This window comes from Carassius gibelio, chromosome A6, assembly GCF_023724105.1.
Source record: "Carassius gibelio isolate Cgi1373 ecotype wild population from Czech Republic chromosome A6, carGib1.2-hapl.c, whole genome shotgun sequence".
NCBI lineage: Eukaryota > Metazoa > Chordata > Actinopteri > Cypriniformes > Cyprinidae > Carassius > Carassius gibelio.
In genome coordinates this window covers 18,107,621-18,123,285 of record NC_068376.1, presented here as the reverse complement: position 1 = coordinate 18,123,285, position 15,665 = coordinate 18,107,621, and the positions used below count along the sequence as shown (strand labels likewise).

Here is a 15,665-nt window from a genome sequence, read left to right as displayed (position 1 = left end):
AATTAGTATTATTAACATTTCAAAATCATTTTCAACCATTTTGACCTTCTGCACCAAATCAAAGTGTTTCAGTGCACTCAGTTCGCTGACTAATGCTAAACAAGTAATTTTTTGGATTAATCAAACCCTTAAATGAGATTTCCAATATGACTGAGAGCTGAATGATTGCTTGCATGGCTGTGTAAGTCTCCCCTTGCCATCAATATTCATGCACAGTGATTGATTATTCAGATTGCAGAGCACAGAGAGTTCAGAGGCATGTTGATACAGATTTGAGGCATTCATAAGAGTGGTGCACCTGGGAAACTCTACTAAAGACTAAGATTTACCCAGAGCTTGATGTTGTGGAGGCAGAAAACACATTTTGACCTAAAGTGCTCTTCTGGACACTGTGAAAAAAAAAGAACAAAAACAACAAAACTAGGAAACTAAAACTGTAACAGTATGAAAGTGAATGAGAAAGTTCTGTAAAATAATGAATTTGGTATTTTAGTATCTTTAAAGTTGTTGGAGGTGGTGGAACAGCAGTCATCTGACAGACAGTTTTATCAAAATCTATGCAATTGATCACAATGCTAGTTTCCGTTCATTAGGTTACTCATCTAATATAGATATTTTTTTAAATACAGTATTGTTCAAAATAATAGCAGTACAATGTGACTAACCAGAATAATCAAGGTTTTTCGTATATTTTTTTATTGCTACGTGGCAAACAAGTTACCAGTAGGTTCAGTAGATTCTCAGAAAACAAATGAGACCCAGCATTCATGATATGCACGCTCTTAAGGCTGTGCAATTGGGCAATTAGTTGAATTAGTTGAAAGGGGTGTGTTCAAAAAAATAGCAGTGTGGCATTCAATCACTGAGGTCATCAATTTTGTGAAGAAACAGGTGTGAATCAGGTGGCCCCTATTTAAGGATGAAGCCAACACTTGTTGAACATGCATTTGAAAGCTGAGGAAAATGGGTCGTTCAAGACATTGTTCAGAAGAACAGCGTACTTTGATTAAAAAGTTGATTAGAGAGGGGAAAACCTATAAAGAGGTGCAAAAAATGATAGGCTGTTCAGCTAAAATGATCTCCAATGCCTTAAAATGGAGAGCAAAACCAGAGAGACGTGGAAGAAAACGGAAGACAACCATCAAAATGGATAGAAGAATAACCAGAATGGCAAAGGCTCAGCCAATGATCACCTCCAGGATGATCAAAGACAGTCTGGAGTTACCTGTAAGTACTGTGACAGTTAGAAGACGTCTGTGTGAAGCTAATCTATTTTCAAGAATCCCCCGCAAAGTCCCTCTGTTAAAAAAAAGGCATGTGCAGAAGAGGTTACAATTTGCCAAAGAACACATCAACTGGCCTAAAGAGAAATGGAGGAACATTTTGTGGACTGATGAGAGTAAAATTGTTCTTTTTGGGTCCAAGGGCCACAGGCAGTTTGTGAGACGACCCCCAAACTCTGAATTCAAGCCACAGTGCAGTGAAGACAGTGAAGCATGGAGGTGCAAGCATCATGATATGGGCATGTTTCTCCTACTATGGTGTTGGGCCTATTTATCGCATACCAGGGATCATGGATCAGTTTGCATATGTTAAAATACTTGAAGAGGTCATGTTGCCCTATGCTGAAGAGGACATGCCCTTGAAATGGTTGTTTCAACAAGACAATGACCCAAAACACACTAGTAAACGGGCAAAGTCTTGGTTCCAAACCAACAAAATTAATGTTATGGAGTGGCCAGCCCAATCTCCAGACCTTAATCCAATTGAGAACTTGTGGGGTGATATCAAAAATGCTGTTTCTGAAGCAAAACCAAGAAATGTGAATGAAATGTGGAATGTTGTTAAAGAATCATGGAGTGGAATAACAGCTGAGAGGTGCCACAAGTTGGTTGACTCCATGCCACACAGATGTCAAGCAGTTTTAAAAAACTGTGGTCATACAACTAAATATTAGTTTAGTGATTCACAGGATTGCTAAATCCCAGAAAAAAAAAAATGTTTGTACAAAATAGTTTTGAGTTTGTACAGTCAAAGGTAGACACTGCTATTTTTTTGAACACACCCCTTTCAACTAATTGCCCAATTGCACAGCCTTAAGAGCGTGCATATCATGAATGCTGGGTCTTGTTTGTTTTCTGACAATCTACTGAACCTACTGGTAACTTGTTTGCCACGTAGCAATAAAAAATATACTAAAAACCTTGATTATTCTGGTTAGTCACATTGTACTGCTATTATTTTGAACAATACTGTATATATATATACCTTTAAAAGGTTTATTCAGTAATATAAGAGGTCAACTCTACTGAACTGAATAAAATATGATTAGTTAAATAAAATTAAAAAACTACAAAATTATTTATAAAACCTTATGAAAAATGTATAAAAACATTTTTATATTTTAGGAGAACTGTTTTCATACATTATACATATAGTGCCAACATTGATTTTAATTTTTTTTCTGTCTCATTTCTCAAATCCCTTTCAGTCAGACACAGAGTTCTGGGATAAGATGCAGGCCGAGTGGGAGGAGCTCGCTCGCAGGAACTGGCTAACAGACAGTGAGCAACCACAGATTCCCTTGAATGTGTCTCCTCATGAAAAGGTAAAGGAGAAAAATTCAAACGAATTATTTAAAAATATATTTATAATTGTAATAATAATGATAATAATAATTATGTTGAATGATTATTTAAATGTTGTTATTATTAATTATTATTTATTTTGTGTAATTACTCATTTGTTATTATTATTGTTGCTGCTGTTGTGCAGTACGTAAAACCATGACTTATTTTTTAGATATTTATTTAGTTAGTTAGTTCGATTTTACAGTATACAAAATCTTCATGAATTTTCCACTACTTTGTTATGTCCATTATTTCTTCCTCAGGGATACTACTTCCACACAGATAACCCTTTTAAAGACTGGCCAAATGCATTTGAGGAGGGATTACGCAAGTCCAGAGAGGGAGAGCTGCCTAATGCCGTGCTTCTTCTGGAAGCTGCTGTGCTGCAGGACCCTCAGGATTCAGAGGTGAGTGAGTGGGCTTATAAAACAACAGTAAGCCAGGTACTTTCATCAAATCAACATCTGCACCGCTTGAAAACAGAAAAGCTACATGCTCTGCCAATCAGACTACCATCACACCTTTCCTAAATACAGTGATAAGCAGTAGGTATGTTCTTGCCCGCACTGAACATTTTATAGATCATAGCACGATTAGCCAAATTTTCAGTGAGAGCTCTATATTAGACATTGTACTTGACAGTGAGCAATGACAAACTATTAACACTCGTGTAACTGAGTAGGGTTCCCTTTTTTCTCCAGACGATTTAATGATGTAATAGTTCAGTTATATCCCAGAGAGTATTACCCCTCTTCTCCTGGAATAACCCCACCTCTAAATGATTGTTCCTCCATAAAAGCTACATTTTAACAGATAATATTACAAAGCAAATGGCATTTCGTGGAGATTTTGCTTCTGAAATATCATAGCGTATGTATGCTATACTTACTGTACTGTATTCAGTCACTTAATAAATGATACTTAAACCAATATCTTCAAATATCTGTCTAGCAATATTTGTACATCCAGTGATTCATCATCTTCAAGACATGGCAACACAAATCCATTGAGTCCCTCACTAACATTGTATTCTATGTCTGAGCCACAGGCCTTTGAAAATCAATAATTTCCCCCCACGTTAGCACTGTAGCTCCTGCACTCGCTAGAGTCGAGGTGATAACCCCAATGCTCATTGTTCAATACCTATTTTCTTCTCAGGCTTGGCTGCTGCTGGGAACCACGCAAGCAGAGAATGAGAATGAGCAGGCAGCAATTGTCTCCCTCCAGAGGTAAGGAAGTATCCCTGCATGAATCATATGCAAATGATGGTTTCAGGGCTGTGCAAAAAATCAAATGCGATTTTCATGCACATCTTGTCAGTAAAGGCAGTCTTGTGATTAGTAGTATATCTCCAGCACGTGCGTTCAGATCAGGATTGCCAGGTTTTCAAAACAAAGTCTGTCAAGTCTGTGGTTGTTTTTCATGTCCGCGGGTTGAAGCGCCCCCAATACCAATAACGTGATGTTTAGCCCCTAAAATGCGAATTTTACCAAGGCAACCCTGCCAAAAACGTGAATTCTAACCCCGGGACGTAATTTTTATCGGGGAACCTCCTGGAAACGCGATTGGGCTAGTTTTGGACGAGTTTTGAGAAGCAAGTGGGCAGGATTTGTTTTGAAAACCTGGCAACCCTGATCTGAACGCACGTGCTGGAGATGTAATACTAATCACAGGAGTGCTTTTACTGACGAGATGCGCATGAAAATCGCATTCGATTTTTTTGCACCGCCCTAGATGTTTTACACGGAACTGATTGGCTCATGAAGTTTGAGTCATCACACTAAAGTGAAGTTAGAATGCATTGCTTTGTACTAGTACTGCATGTATCGTTGCTGGTTGTACCGATATAAACCTAAAACACTCACCATAAATGTCAAGTCAAGTTAAAGGAGCAAATAACCCAAAAATGAAAATTTTATTAAAATCTACTCCATGATGTAGAACAGAACAGAGATCAGAACAGAGGTGGAGAAATTCAGTATTACATTACTTGCTCACCAATGGATCCTCTTAAGTGAATGGGTGCCGTCAGAATGAGAGTCCAAACAACCATCACAATAATTTGCAAGTGATCCACACAATTCCAGTCCATCAATTAATGTCTTATGAAGTGAAAATAGGTTTGTTTGTAATAAACAAATGCATCATTAAGGCGTTTTACCTTAAAAATTGTTACTCCTGGCCAAAACGCAAATCCATAATAATAGCGCTTCCTCCAGTGAAATCCACACCCTGTTAGTGGTCCTCTCACATCAAAATCCACTAACATATTTGTTTAGAACTATTTTGGACAGTTTGGGCTTATAAACAATGCTTTATCTGTGCATATTTTTCTCCTGATTCAGATGAGATGACATTTTCACTGGTGAAAGCAATAGTATGGATAGAGGACTCACATTTTACCCAGAAGCAGTGTGTTAATGATAGGTTTGTTTATAACTTATCCAAATATTCCTTGAATCCTCATTCAGACCTAAAGAAGGCCTTGAATCGGAGATCTCCCTGTGGTTATCTGTGACAACAAATGAGACAAAACTCTCTGCTGTGCCCTCTCCTGCTCGAGATAAAGAGCTACTGTAATAACCCGGTGATCCAATTATAACTGCATTTCATAAGCACAGAGGACTTTGGGAGATTACATTCATTTTGGATAGAACAGCCAGCCATAATCTCATACAATGTTCCTCTGAGCGACCAGGGTGAAAACTCCAATCTATGTGTGTTAATCACCAGTGACATTCAAAGCTGACACTCATGTATCCACATCACTTTTGAATAGAGTGCTTTTATAATGTCTGTCTCTCTGATATTATTTAACATCATTTAAGATGTCATTTTAAAATGGTGTATCATCTGTGGTTGGACCACACAGTTCCCGTGCAAGATTAAAACTAGTAGAGCAGAAATCGAGTAGAACTACATTCAAACCGTTCAACACATACTTAAGTTAGGATGCAAAACTTTAAATGCATTATGAATTTACCTATAAGCAGAATTGAAGTAGTTTTTTAATACATATGTAAGCATGTGAATTGGGACACAGCCGGTATCTTATTTAGGCAGGGGGTTGGGAGGGGGTGAGTATACTTTTACCTTAATCTGATTAGACCAGATCAGATTAGAACTGACATTTCTGAAGGATGAAGCAGATAAATCATCAGCAGTGCACACTGCTTTTTTTTCAATGGACAGCAAGAGAAAATCTTTTTACTGACTGTCATAAAGACAACCCAGTAAAAGGCTTTTAATTGGCATTGTTACGTTTCCATTTTTATTCTTTTGATGTGCAAGTGTAGCCAATGTACAGTAATAAACAATATCCAGATCTCACCCTTGAATGCTTTTTCTTAAGCTTGTTAAACAGGGAACACAACTTCCATCAGAAACTGGGCAAATGGTTTATCTTAGTTTTCTGCCATATATTTACATGGTCTCCGTGCAGACACATGAGATGACACAAGTATTCAACCATGAATTAAAACCAGCACTAATCAGGAAGCATCTGCCTCTCATTATGATGGCAGACAGCTAATTAGTGTCCATCAAAAGCAGAGGTTCTTTAGATGCTTCCCTGTTGTATGTGTGTGCAGGTGTCTGGAGCTCCACCCCAACAACCTCCAGGCCCTCATGGCCCTGGCAGTGAGCCTGACCAACACGGGCATGAGGCAGGAAGCGGCCGAGGCACTGCTGAGCTGGTTAAGGCACAACCCCAAATACAAGCATCTTCTGAAGAGCCGCACACACCTGCAGAGCTCACCTGGTTCACGGAGACCCTCCTCCACAACAGGCTGGTACGATTACAAATGAATGCAGTGCCATGTGTAGATTATACAGCTGTCTCAAAATGTGATATTTAAGTACAAAAAATAAAAATAAAAATGAATGTCATTACTATAGAAAAAAAAAATATTTACAGACAAATGGTTTGAACATAAACCATGCTAAGCTTTCAGAACTGACTTTACGTTTTGGTAATTTTTACAGTTCCTTTTAACCAATAGGTCATTTTTTGTGGATGTAAGAGGTTTCCTTCACGTTCAAACAGGTTCTCTAACAGAGTGACCACAGGCGTGATTCATGCTTTTGTCTTAATACTAAAAATGTTTTATTAATATTGAATGTTTGCTGTATCATTTGAAACAAACAGAGACAATTTTATATAATTTATGTTAATAATCATTTAAATAATAAAGTAAATATTTATACTGTATATACACTGAACAAAATTATAAATGCAACCCTTTTGTTTTTGCCCCCATTTTTCATGAGCTGAACTCAAAGGTCTAAGACTTTTTCTACGTACACAAAGGGCATATTTCTCTCAAATATTGTTCACAAATCTGTCTAAATCTGTGTTAGTGAGCACTTCTCCTTTGGCGAGATAATCCATCCACCTCACAGGTGTGGCATATCAAGATGCTGATCAGACAGCATGATTATTGCACAGGTGTGACAGGCTGGCCACAATAAAAGGTTACATGTTTGAGTTAAGCTCTTGAAAAATGGGGGCAAAACAAAAGTGTTGCATTTAAAATTTTGTTCAATGCATATTAATTGTTTTAATGTATGTATAAGTTTTATGTGTTTACAATAAGTCTCTTATGCTCACCAAGGTTGCATTTATTTGATGAAAAATACATTAATATTGTGAAATATTATTACAATTTAAAATAACAACATTTAAAAATAAGGCTTAAAAATAACACTGAATAAATAAGTTAAAATAACTAATTTGAATATAATTTGGCAAAGTTTAATTTAATATGCTGATTTGATGCTAATTATTATCAATTACGTATAGTGCTCAATTATTATTATTATTATTGTTTTTATTTATAATTTTTTTTGCCAACCCCCATTAACCCTTCCCCCAATTCCCATTTTAATTCAAAAAATTAAAAAGGTAACATTTTATTTCTAAAACATCAAACATATAAAAAAAAGTCTACATCAAACTTCTTCTTTTTTTATGTCCTGCAAACCTTTATTCTTGTACACAAAGACTTTTTACTTTTACTGTTGCCTCAAGAGGATGGTGGTCATGTATTTTAAAGATTTTGTCAACTTAATTGTTTTGTGACTAAATGTACTGAACCCTTGTTAACACCCATTCCTACTTTCCCCATCATGTTTGCACTCCAAACCCTGCTAAATGGAATATTTTTGGTACCAAAAGCATAAATGTCTAGAGATCCCCTCTCTCTTTTTCTTAGCTATTAAATGACACATTTTGATGATGTTGCTGGTAGGGACATCCCTGAAGGGCTACATACATGTATCCTCTCTATCTTTATCTCCAGCCCCCTGCTGCCTGAGGTGAAGGAGCTGTACCTGGAAGCTGCCCAGCACAACTCGGACACTATCGACCCAGACCTACAGACAGGGTTGGGAGTGTTGTATAACCTCAGCTCAGAGTTCAACAAAGCTGTGGAAGCCTTCAACGCTGCACTGTCAGTGCGGCCGGAGGTAAATCCTTCCTCAGTGTACTCGACTGACAAACTGGGGCTAAATCATACAGAAACGCTCCATAAAAAGTAGATGGCAATGGAAAGAGAGAGAAAAAGTCACTGGGGCTTAATAAAAACTGTCTACAAAATCTTTGGAACAGTTCATTTGAAATTTGAGTGCTGACTCCAGAACCCTGTGGGTCACCTTGTCGACAATTGATGCTTGCTAAGCCAAGTTCTGTCCCCCTGTGTAGACTGCATTTACACTCAATCGAAAATCCTCCCCATCTGCTTGACTTGGTAATGTCTGCTTGCCTGCTGGGGGGCTCGGAGCGTGAATACGATGAAAGATAATGGCAATGTAGAAGTGAAACTCTGATACCGGGCTCCTTGTGACATTAGGAACTAGGCAACTTCTTTGTACCTCTGCTTTATTCAGTGTCACTGTAAAGATCATATTTTATCCCTAAAAGAAAGAGAGCAGATCACATCTTAATGGTATTAAAAATCAGTTGCATGTAACTCCATAATCTTTCAAGCATAGAGCAATAATTGTTTTGATCCATTACACTGTGCCGTTGGTGTGTAAAGGACTACCTGCTGTGGAATCGGCTGGGGGCGACGCTGGCTAATGGAGATCGCAGCGAGGAGGCTGTGGAGGCCTATACCAGAGCCCTGGAGCTGCAGCCCGGCTTCATCCGCTCGCGTTACAACCTCGGCATCAGCTGCATTAACATGGGCGCTCACAGGTTTGTGACAGAGAGTCGGCCTTGCCCTGAAAAATATGTAAAATATATCCCCCAACTTCTTGTTTGGATTCTTTGATCTTGAGGGTCTATCATAAGAAATGCAACATAATAAGGAAACATTTATTCCTTGATTTATGGGTGTTCCTTCAACTACTGCTATTTTGTGACCCCAGGGGTTGGCTTTTTTGTTTGTTATGAGGGACACGCTAAATGGCTTCAAAAGTATTTGTGCTGCTTCTCAATTGTGTTTGTATGTAGATTATTTTACTCTTGGCCCACACTCAGAATTTGAATCTTTAAAATAAAACTCCATCATTAAAAATAGTATTCAATTAATTACACTTTAATTCTGAAAATACTGTATGATCCTGAAGTTTGAAAGTTACAGATGGACAAATGGGGTGGGGGTGTTTTCTGAATGCCCACAGGGCCAAAAGAGCCCACTTTTGTAGAAACACCCTTTTTTATGATTTATTCCAGGGAGGCAGCCAGTAATTTCCTGACAGCTCTTGGTCTGCAGAGGAAGAGCAGGAGTCGGCAGCTGTCGCACCAGGTCATGTCTGGAAACATCTGGGCGGCCCTGCGGATAGCACTGTCCATGCTGGACCAGCCGGAGCTCTTTCAAGCTGCTAACTTAGGAGACCTGGACTTACTCATGAGAGCTTTTAATCTGGATATGTGAGCGGGGATACCCTTGAACCATGGCAAATATCCAAAGCCCTTAATGAGAAGAACCTTTGTTTCACAGAGCACCTTTTGAGCATTCCTTAAAACTGAGTGCTAAATTATACTGTTTTAATAGACTTGCACATCAGTTTATGATTACCCTAAAGAGCACAATGCCAGGGGAAGATTGTACAAGTATGCCTTAGAGAAAATATCAGCTAGACCTGTAATGTAACAGTGGGGAACCGTTGGAATATTCGAGGACTTCACATTAGTGATTCGATTAGACATGTACTGTACTGCGTAGACTTCATGTATTGGTTCGATTGCACTTTTTATTTGAGAGGGTGGGGTTGTTATAGATTTTGGTGGCACTTAGTTCAACCTGCTGCATCATCCCCTTTATTTCCTGGAGCTTGGAGACCAGATTAAAAAGCCTTACTTATCTTGCATGTAAAAGAAATGATGAAGATGTAGTCGATGTGATATCAGCTGAAAGCCATTCCTTGCCATACTTTGACCTCTTGATGTAGAAGTCTACGTTCCATCAAGGTCATTTTGTAAAACATACAACATCAATGAAATGTTACACTGATTATTTTACAAAATTCGATGCAGGGATTTAAGATATACTGCCCCTTTTGCCACAATTATCAGCCTGGATTTGACAGGAAAACTATAAAAGCTGCCCAAAATATGAGCCAAACTATTTGTGAGCCTCCCAGTTTTATACCCTAGTATTTTGCTACTCATTTTACTTGTTATGGTTCATCTCCAGCCTGCATGATGTTTTATTTTGCTCATCAGTGTGAACACGAAAGTGCTTAATGATGCATGTGTTTCAAAAAAGTCCTACATTTTAAAATGCTATGCAATCCTATACATTTTTTTCTTATTGCAGCTGGAAGCAGAAGAAAAGCCTAAAGCACCAGAAGGCTCTATTTGTGTTGTCCTTTTTTGTGTGAAAACTGCTAGGTAGAAGGTAGAAGATCTGGTAGTACCCTGTAGATGGTCTATTGTACTTTAAAGCAACGTCTACATTAATCCAGATACATTTAAAAATGCATATTTTTTTCCCCTCTGTCTACACTGAGGTGGTGTTTTTGTGCTGTGAAAACAGAACGTTTTCAAGATGCTCTCAGAGTGGATAAAATTTAAATTATGTTTTTGTGTTGTAAGGTGAATTGTGAAAACAGACGTACTCGAAAATAATGAGACATTTAGCCATGTGACGCCTATTGTATTTATAGATACCTATGTTTTACGCATAAGATGATTTAAAGGGGTACTTCTCTCAAAAATGACAAATGTACTCAACCTCAAGTTGTTCCAGACATGGATGAGTTCCTTTCTTTTGTTTAGCACAAAAGAAGATATTTCAAATAATGTTGGTAACCAAACATTAGCCATTGACTTCCACAGTATTTTTTCCTCTACTATGTAAGTCAATGGCTAACATGAACAGTTTTCCAGCATTTTCTGACATTTCAGTGAGATGATAAACTATTGGAACATGCCTGAAAACACCAGAGTGTATGGACTGTTTTAAAATGAAAATGCCATTTACAAATGTATCTGGAAATGTTTCTTATTTGAAAGTCTCCCTGATCCAGCCAAGTTTTTATTTGTAGCATCATGTGCTTTTATTATTCCCACTTAGTTCAATAATTAATTTGTTAAAATAACTATATCAATGAAAAAGCATGCAAAGCACCCATCAAGTGTTATTAATTTATTAATTGTAACAATATTTAATTACGCTCTATGTATTTATTTTATTATTCTGTATTCGAAACTATTTGGAAAGTCCTGTATTTGCCCATCGATACAGTTAGAACAGGCTTGTGCTTTGTAGCCGTTACGTTAGATGCCTGTGGCCAAACCTTCCCTTTTCTAGAACTTTGTACAATCTCAGGTGATGGTCTAGATGAATTCATGCTCCAGAATTACTCCTGATGTACGATCGCATGCCGAATAGAATTATTTTTGAATGCTGTAGATTTATTTATATGCATGACCTTGACATGCCTATTTTAATCTATACACTTAATTTCTATGACTTATATATAATGTATATCACTGGTATCACAATATTTTGCATTTCAAAATGTATATTGATCTAAACAATACAGCATATTAACTGTAAAATATCTACAAACAAGCAGTTTTTGCAGTGCAGTGAGTAATCTCAACAAGACCTTCTTTATAGTCACTTATATAACTATTGCAATAGCCAGATTTAATAAAGCCTTTAGAAATAGAGACTTAAATATACATTGTTATGCATCATTCAGAGCTGTGTTTCTGAATTTGTACATGCAGACTTTCTGAATGTTTGCCAGAGGCTTTATTAACTCTGGCCCGATATTTAACAGATAGATGCATAAACAAAAGTTATCTTTTAAAATAAAGTATTGGAATAGAGTTCGTTTGCCTTGTTGTTGCTGTTGTTAAAAAATTATTTCCATGAGCACATTTATCTGTTATTTTTTGGTTCCACAGTTGAAATCTTCTGTTTGCATTGCAATCTAGAATCACCAAACATGAAAAAGGCACAGAGAAACAATTGTGGATTTTATTAAACAATCCAAACATTATGAGTCACAAGCATGTCTGAACAAATTTCGAATGATGATTCCCACATTTGCCGTATTTGTTTCTAAACAATATAAGGATCAGAAAATCCATAAAAAAAAATTATAACAAACAAGTGGGCAAGTTTGTATAGTAACTACAGAATTGGCACACATTTTTTTGCAAAAACAAAATCAACAATAAAAACGTATAACTTGACCTTCAGTTCCATGAAAAACAGAATCCACTAAAGATCATTAAAATATTGCAAAATGTCAACCGACTAATTTTTAGTGCACATACTGAAAACAATTTTTATAAATCAATGCATGTGTGAGAAAGGTGAAGTCAAAGCATCCACTTTCACACCCAGTGTTGAGACAAAAAGAACAGTTAGAAAAAAGAGAGAAAAAGAAGCAGGAGGAAATGGGTATGAATATTCATTCAAAGTAAGAAAGCGAAGGAAAAAAAGAGTGAGAAAACCTCGCATGGATAAGCCAAAGAAAGACAGACGCACAAGGTAAAGGGACAAAAGACACTGAACTCCCAACATAACAGGTAGTGCACAATAGAAATATATTTTTCAGCAGATAATTGATATGTCTAAAGATTAGAAATCGGTAAAGGATGTTGGAGGCGGAGCCAAGTTTGTCAGATATGTCATAAAGCTTGAGATTTGGTAACACCGAGCACCAATACATACATGTATCTGAGATAGTTCTATGTATGACACTGCATATAATGCTGCTCTATATGCAGTATGTCATCACATATTGCTTGGGTACGTGATAAAATAGTTTTACATTCTTTAAGACTGGAAATCAATGAAACGGACCGATTTCAAATGCATCCCGGTCTTTAAACTGCTAAAGATATGATCAAAGTAAAGCACTTAAACATTGCATGAATATGTGATATCATTGCATTTTCTGATCAGCTATCACAGACTGACTGAAAGCTAACGTAAAGATGAATGTGATATTATTGTACAAATGAAATATTCTTAAAGCCAATGGGAATATCTTCTTGAATATGAAAAAAAAAAAAAACAACTTAAAAGTACAAGTTCTCTTCTGCCTAAAGGTATGGAAACTGAACAAAATTGTTCAGAATTCACCTCCATTAAAGGAATAGTTCATCCAAAAATGAAATTTGACTCATTCTCAGGCCAGATGTAGATTAATTAGTTTTTTTTTATCGTAACAGAGTTATAGAGATATTTAGGATTACATCACTTGCTCACCAGTGGATCCTCTGCAGTGAATGGGTGCCGTCAGAATGAGAGTCCAAACAGCTGATAAAAGCATTACACATGTCTCCAGTCCATCAATTAACATGTTACGAAGTGCATGGTTCGTACATACATGCAGCTTTTTTATTTCACAAGATGTTAATTGATGGACCGGAGTTGTGTGGATTACTTATGAATTGATTGTGATGCTGTCATTTGGTGTTTGGACTCTCATTCTGATGGCACCCATTCACTGCAAGTGAGCAAGTGTTGTAATGCAGTTTTTCTCCAAATAAGTTTCGATGAAAAAACTAATTCATCAACATCTTGGATGGCTTAAGGTCGGGCATGATTAAAAAAAAAAAGTTTTGTCAAATAATAACATTATGTTCTGGATCGACTGCAGCTTCAACGAATCCATTAAGCATGATGTGTATCTGAAATCCATTCTGATTTTTTGTTGTTGTTGAACTACTGTAAAACCCAAAGGAACTGCAGTGAGTACATTCTGCTGAGATGGCAGTAAAAACATTTGTAAATGCAGGCACACATTCTATTTTAAAAAGAAGCATTTCTTGAAAATACTGGCACAGGAGCTTAAAGTGTTCAAAGAGAAATATATAAGAATTTGAGAATATATTAGGAAAATAATCTGCATACCTTAAATTGCACACGCCCCACTGTACCTATAAAGCACAAGACGAACATATAAACAAAACTCAGACAGATGACACATCTTATTTTCCCTGCTGGACAGTTCCTGTGGTATGAGTGGGTCTTGGCAGGGACTGAGAGGTCCTCTCTCCATCTCACAGATGTAAATGCTTCCCTAGTTTCCAGCAGTGTCAGTGGCGCCCCACACACCTCTCTGGCCTAGCGGCTGTGCGTAAGGATGTGAAGGTCCGGATCTAGAAGCTTGACAGGCGACGGTAGAAGTACATGTAGCCCAAGTCTTTAGGGGGCCTCTCTGACAAACATACTTTGTGATCATTGTAAATCAGCCATCTAGGGAAGTAAAAAAAAAGACATCCGAGTTTGAGTTATATTTACATATATACGCATATTTACATTTAGAGTTATTATTAAAAAATAAATAAAAATCCCACTTAATAATTACATTTTCAAATGAAACAAGTCAAATTCATTCTTTATTTTTTTTTGTAATAAATCTAATTTTAAATACTTTTGTCTTTTAAACATTTATAAATGGTTACAAATTATGAATTTATACATTCATACTTTATTTTTAGACTTATTTCTCTAATAATTAAATGTATAATTTGTATTTTACATTTATAATTTTCATTTTCAATATATTTTTATTTAAGTTTGTAATTTTAAACATTTATACGTTTTATGAATGTATTTATAAAATACATTAAATAATATATGAAAAAATTTAGAATTCTCATTTTTAACTGCTAATTTTTATAAATGTTATTATTATTTAATATACATATATATATATTAGGGGTGTAACGGTACGTGTATTTGCACCGGACCGTTTCAGTACGTGTATTCGTACCGGACCATTTCGGTACAGGGCTTTCGGAAAATAATCAGAATGACCGAATGCAATATTTTGTGTGCAGAACATAGGTACATTTTTATGTTTCCACATGAACCTATTAAGTGGCGGAAGTCTCCGCGTTTAGTGCAAATACCGCCCTGCAGCTGATTCTAAGGTTTCTAAGGTTTTCAAAAGACATCACGCCAGTGTGAACCTCACTACAACTAGGAAAAAAACGACCGTAATTCAAACGCAGCTCTCGTCGGCATTTAAACAGACCTTCGCTCTTAATTCCGATCGGGCCAATGCAATAATGAAATCTGAGCAGGTCTAAAAACTGAAACTGTTGTTACTGCACTTTAGACTTTGGAAAAGTTATATATATATTTAAAATATGAGCAGGCCTACGAGCTGGGATTGGTAATGCTGCACTGTAATCATATTTATTTATATATATTTTTTATTATATTTTATAATGTGATATTGGTTTGAGACTGAGTATTTTATTTAGTTTAGAACTTTGCAGCAGTATTTTATTTCTTATTCTTTTTTTATTATATTTATATTTTATTATATTTTATAAAAAAGTGTTTAGAGTAATAAACAACCTGCAGTTTAATGTTTGCATTTCTTTCCCTTACTGTATCAAAAATTAACCGAACTGTGACTTTAAAACCGAAGTACGTACCGAACCGTGTATTTTGCATATCGTTACACCCCTAATATACATACATATATATATATATATAAATTATCTTTTTACAATTTATATGTAAAATAGTTACAACCAATTTTTTTTCATCATTTTAACAGCTATAAATGTTTCAAAACATTTATACTTCTTCACTTTCTTATAAT

General features: G+C 36.3%; 2 protein-coding genes across 3 annotated transcripts in view; one reads left to right on the top strand and one right to left on the bottom strand.

Moving 5' to 3' along the window:
• The window catches only part of LOC128015595 (PEX5-related protein), a 79,941-nt gene extending 68,025 nt beyond the window's left edge, over nt 1–11,916 (top strand). Inside the window, exons 8-14 of the mRNA XM_052599544.1 lie at nt 2,492–2,608; nt 2,894–3,037; nt 3,789–3,859; nt 6,221–6,421; nt 7,931–8,096; nt 8,669–8,826; nt 9,307–11,916. Coding sequence (XP_052455504.1) covers nt 2,492–2,608; nt 2,894–3,037; nt 3,789–3,859; nt 6,221–6,421; nt 7,931–8,096; nt 8,669–8,826; nt 9,307–9,508 — 1,059 coding nt within the window. The 3' untranslated portion in view covers nt 9,509–11,916. The remainder of the gene's footprint in view (nt 1–2,491; nt 2,609–2,893; nt 3,038–3,788; nt 3,860–6,220; nt 6,422–7,930; nt 8,097–8,668; nt 8,827–9,306) is intronic.
• A 137-nt stretch (nt 11,917–12,053) lies between these two features.
• LOC128015594 (ubiquitin carboxyl-terminal hydrolase 13-like) overlaps nt 12,054–15,665 on the bottom strand; it is a 29,556-nt gene continuing 25,944 nt past the window's right edge. For both annotated transcript variants that reach the window (XM_052599543.1, XM_052599542.1), the window contains exon 21: nt 12,054–14,302. In XM_052599543.1, the coding sequence (XP_052455503.1) occupies nt 14,206–14,302 (97 nt within the window). In that variant the 3' untranslated portion in view covers nt 12,054–14,205. The remainder of the gene's footprint in view (nt 14,303–15,665) is intronic.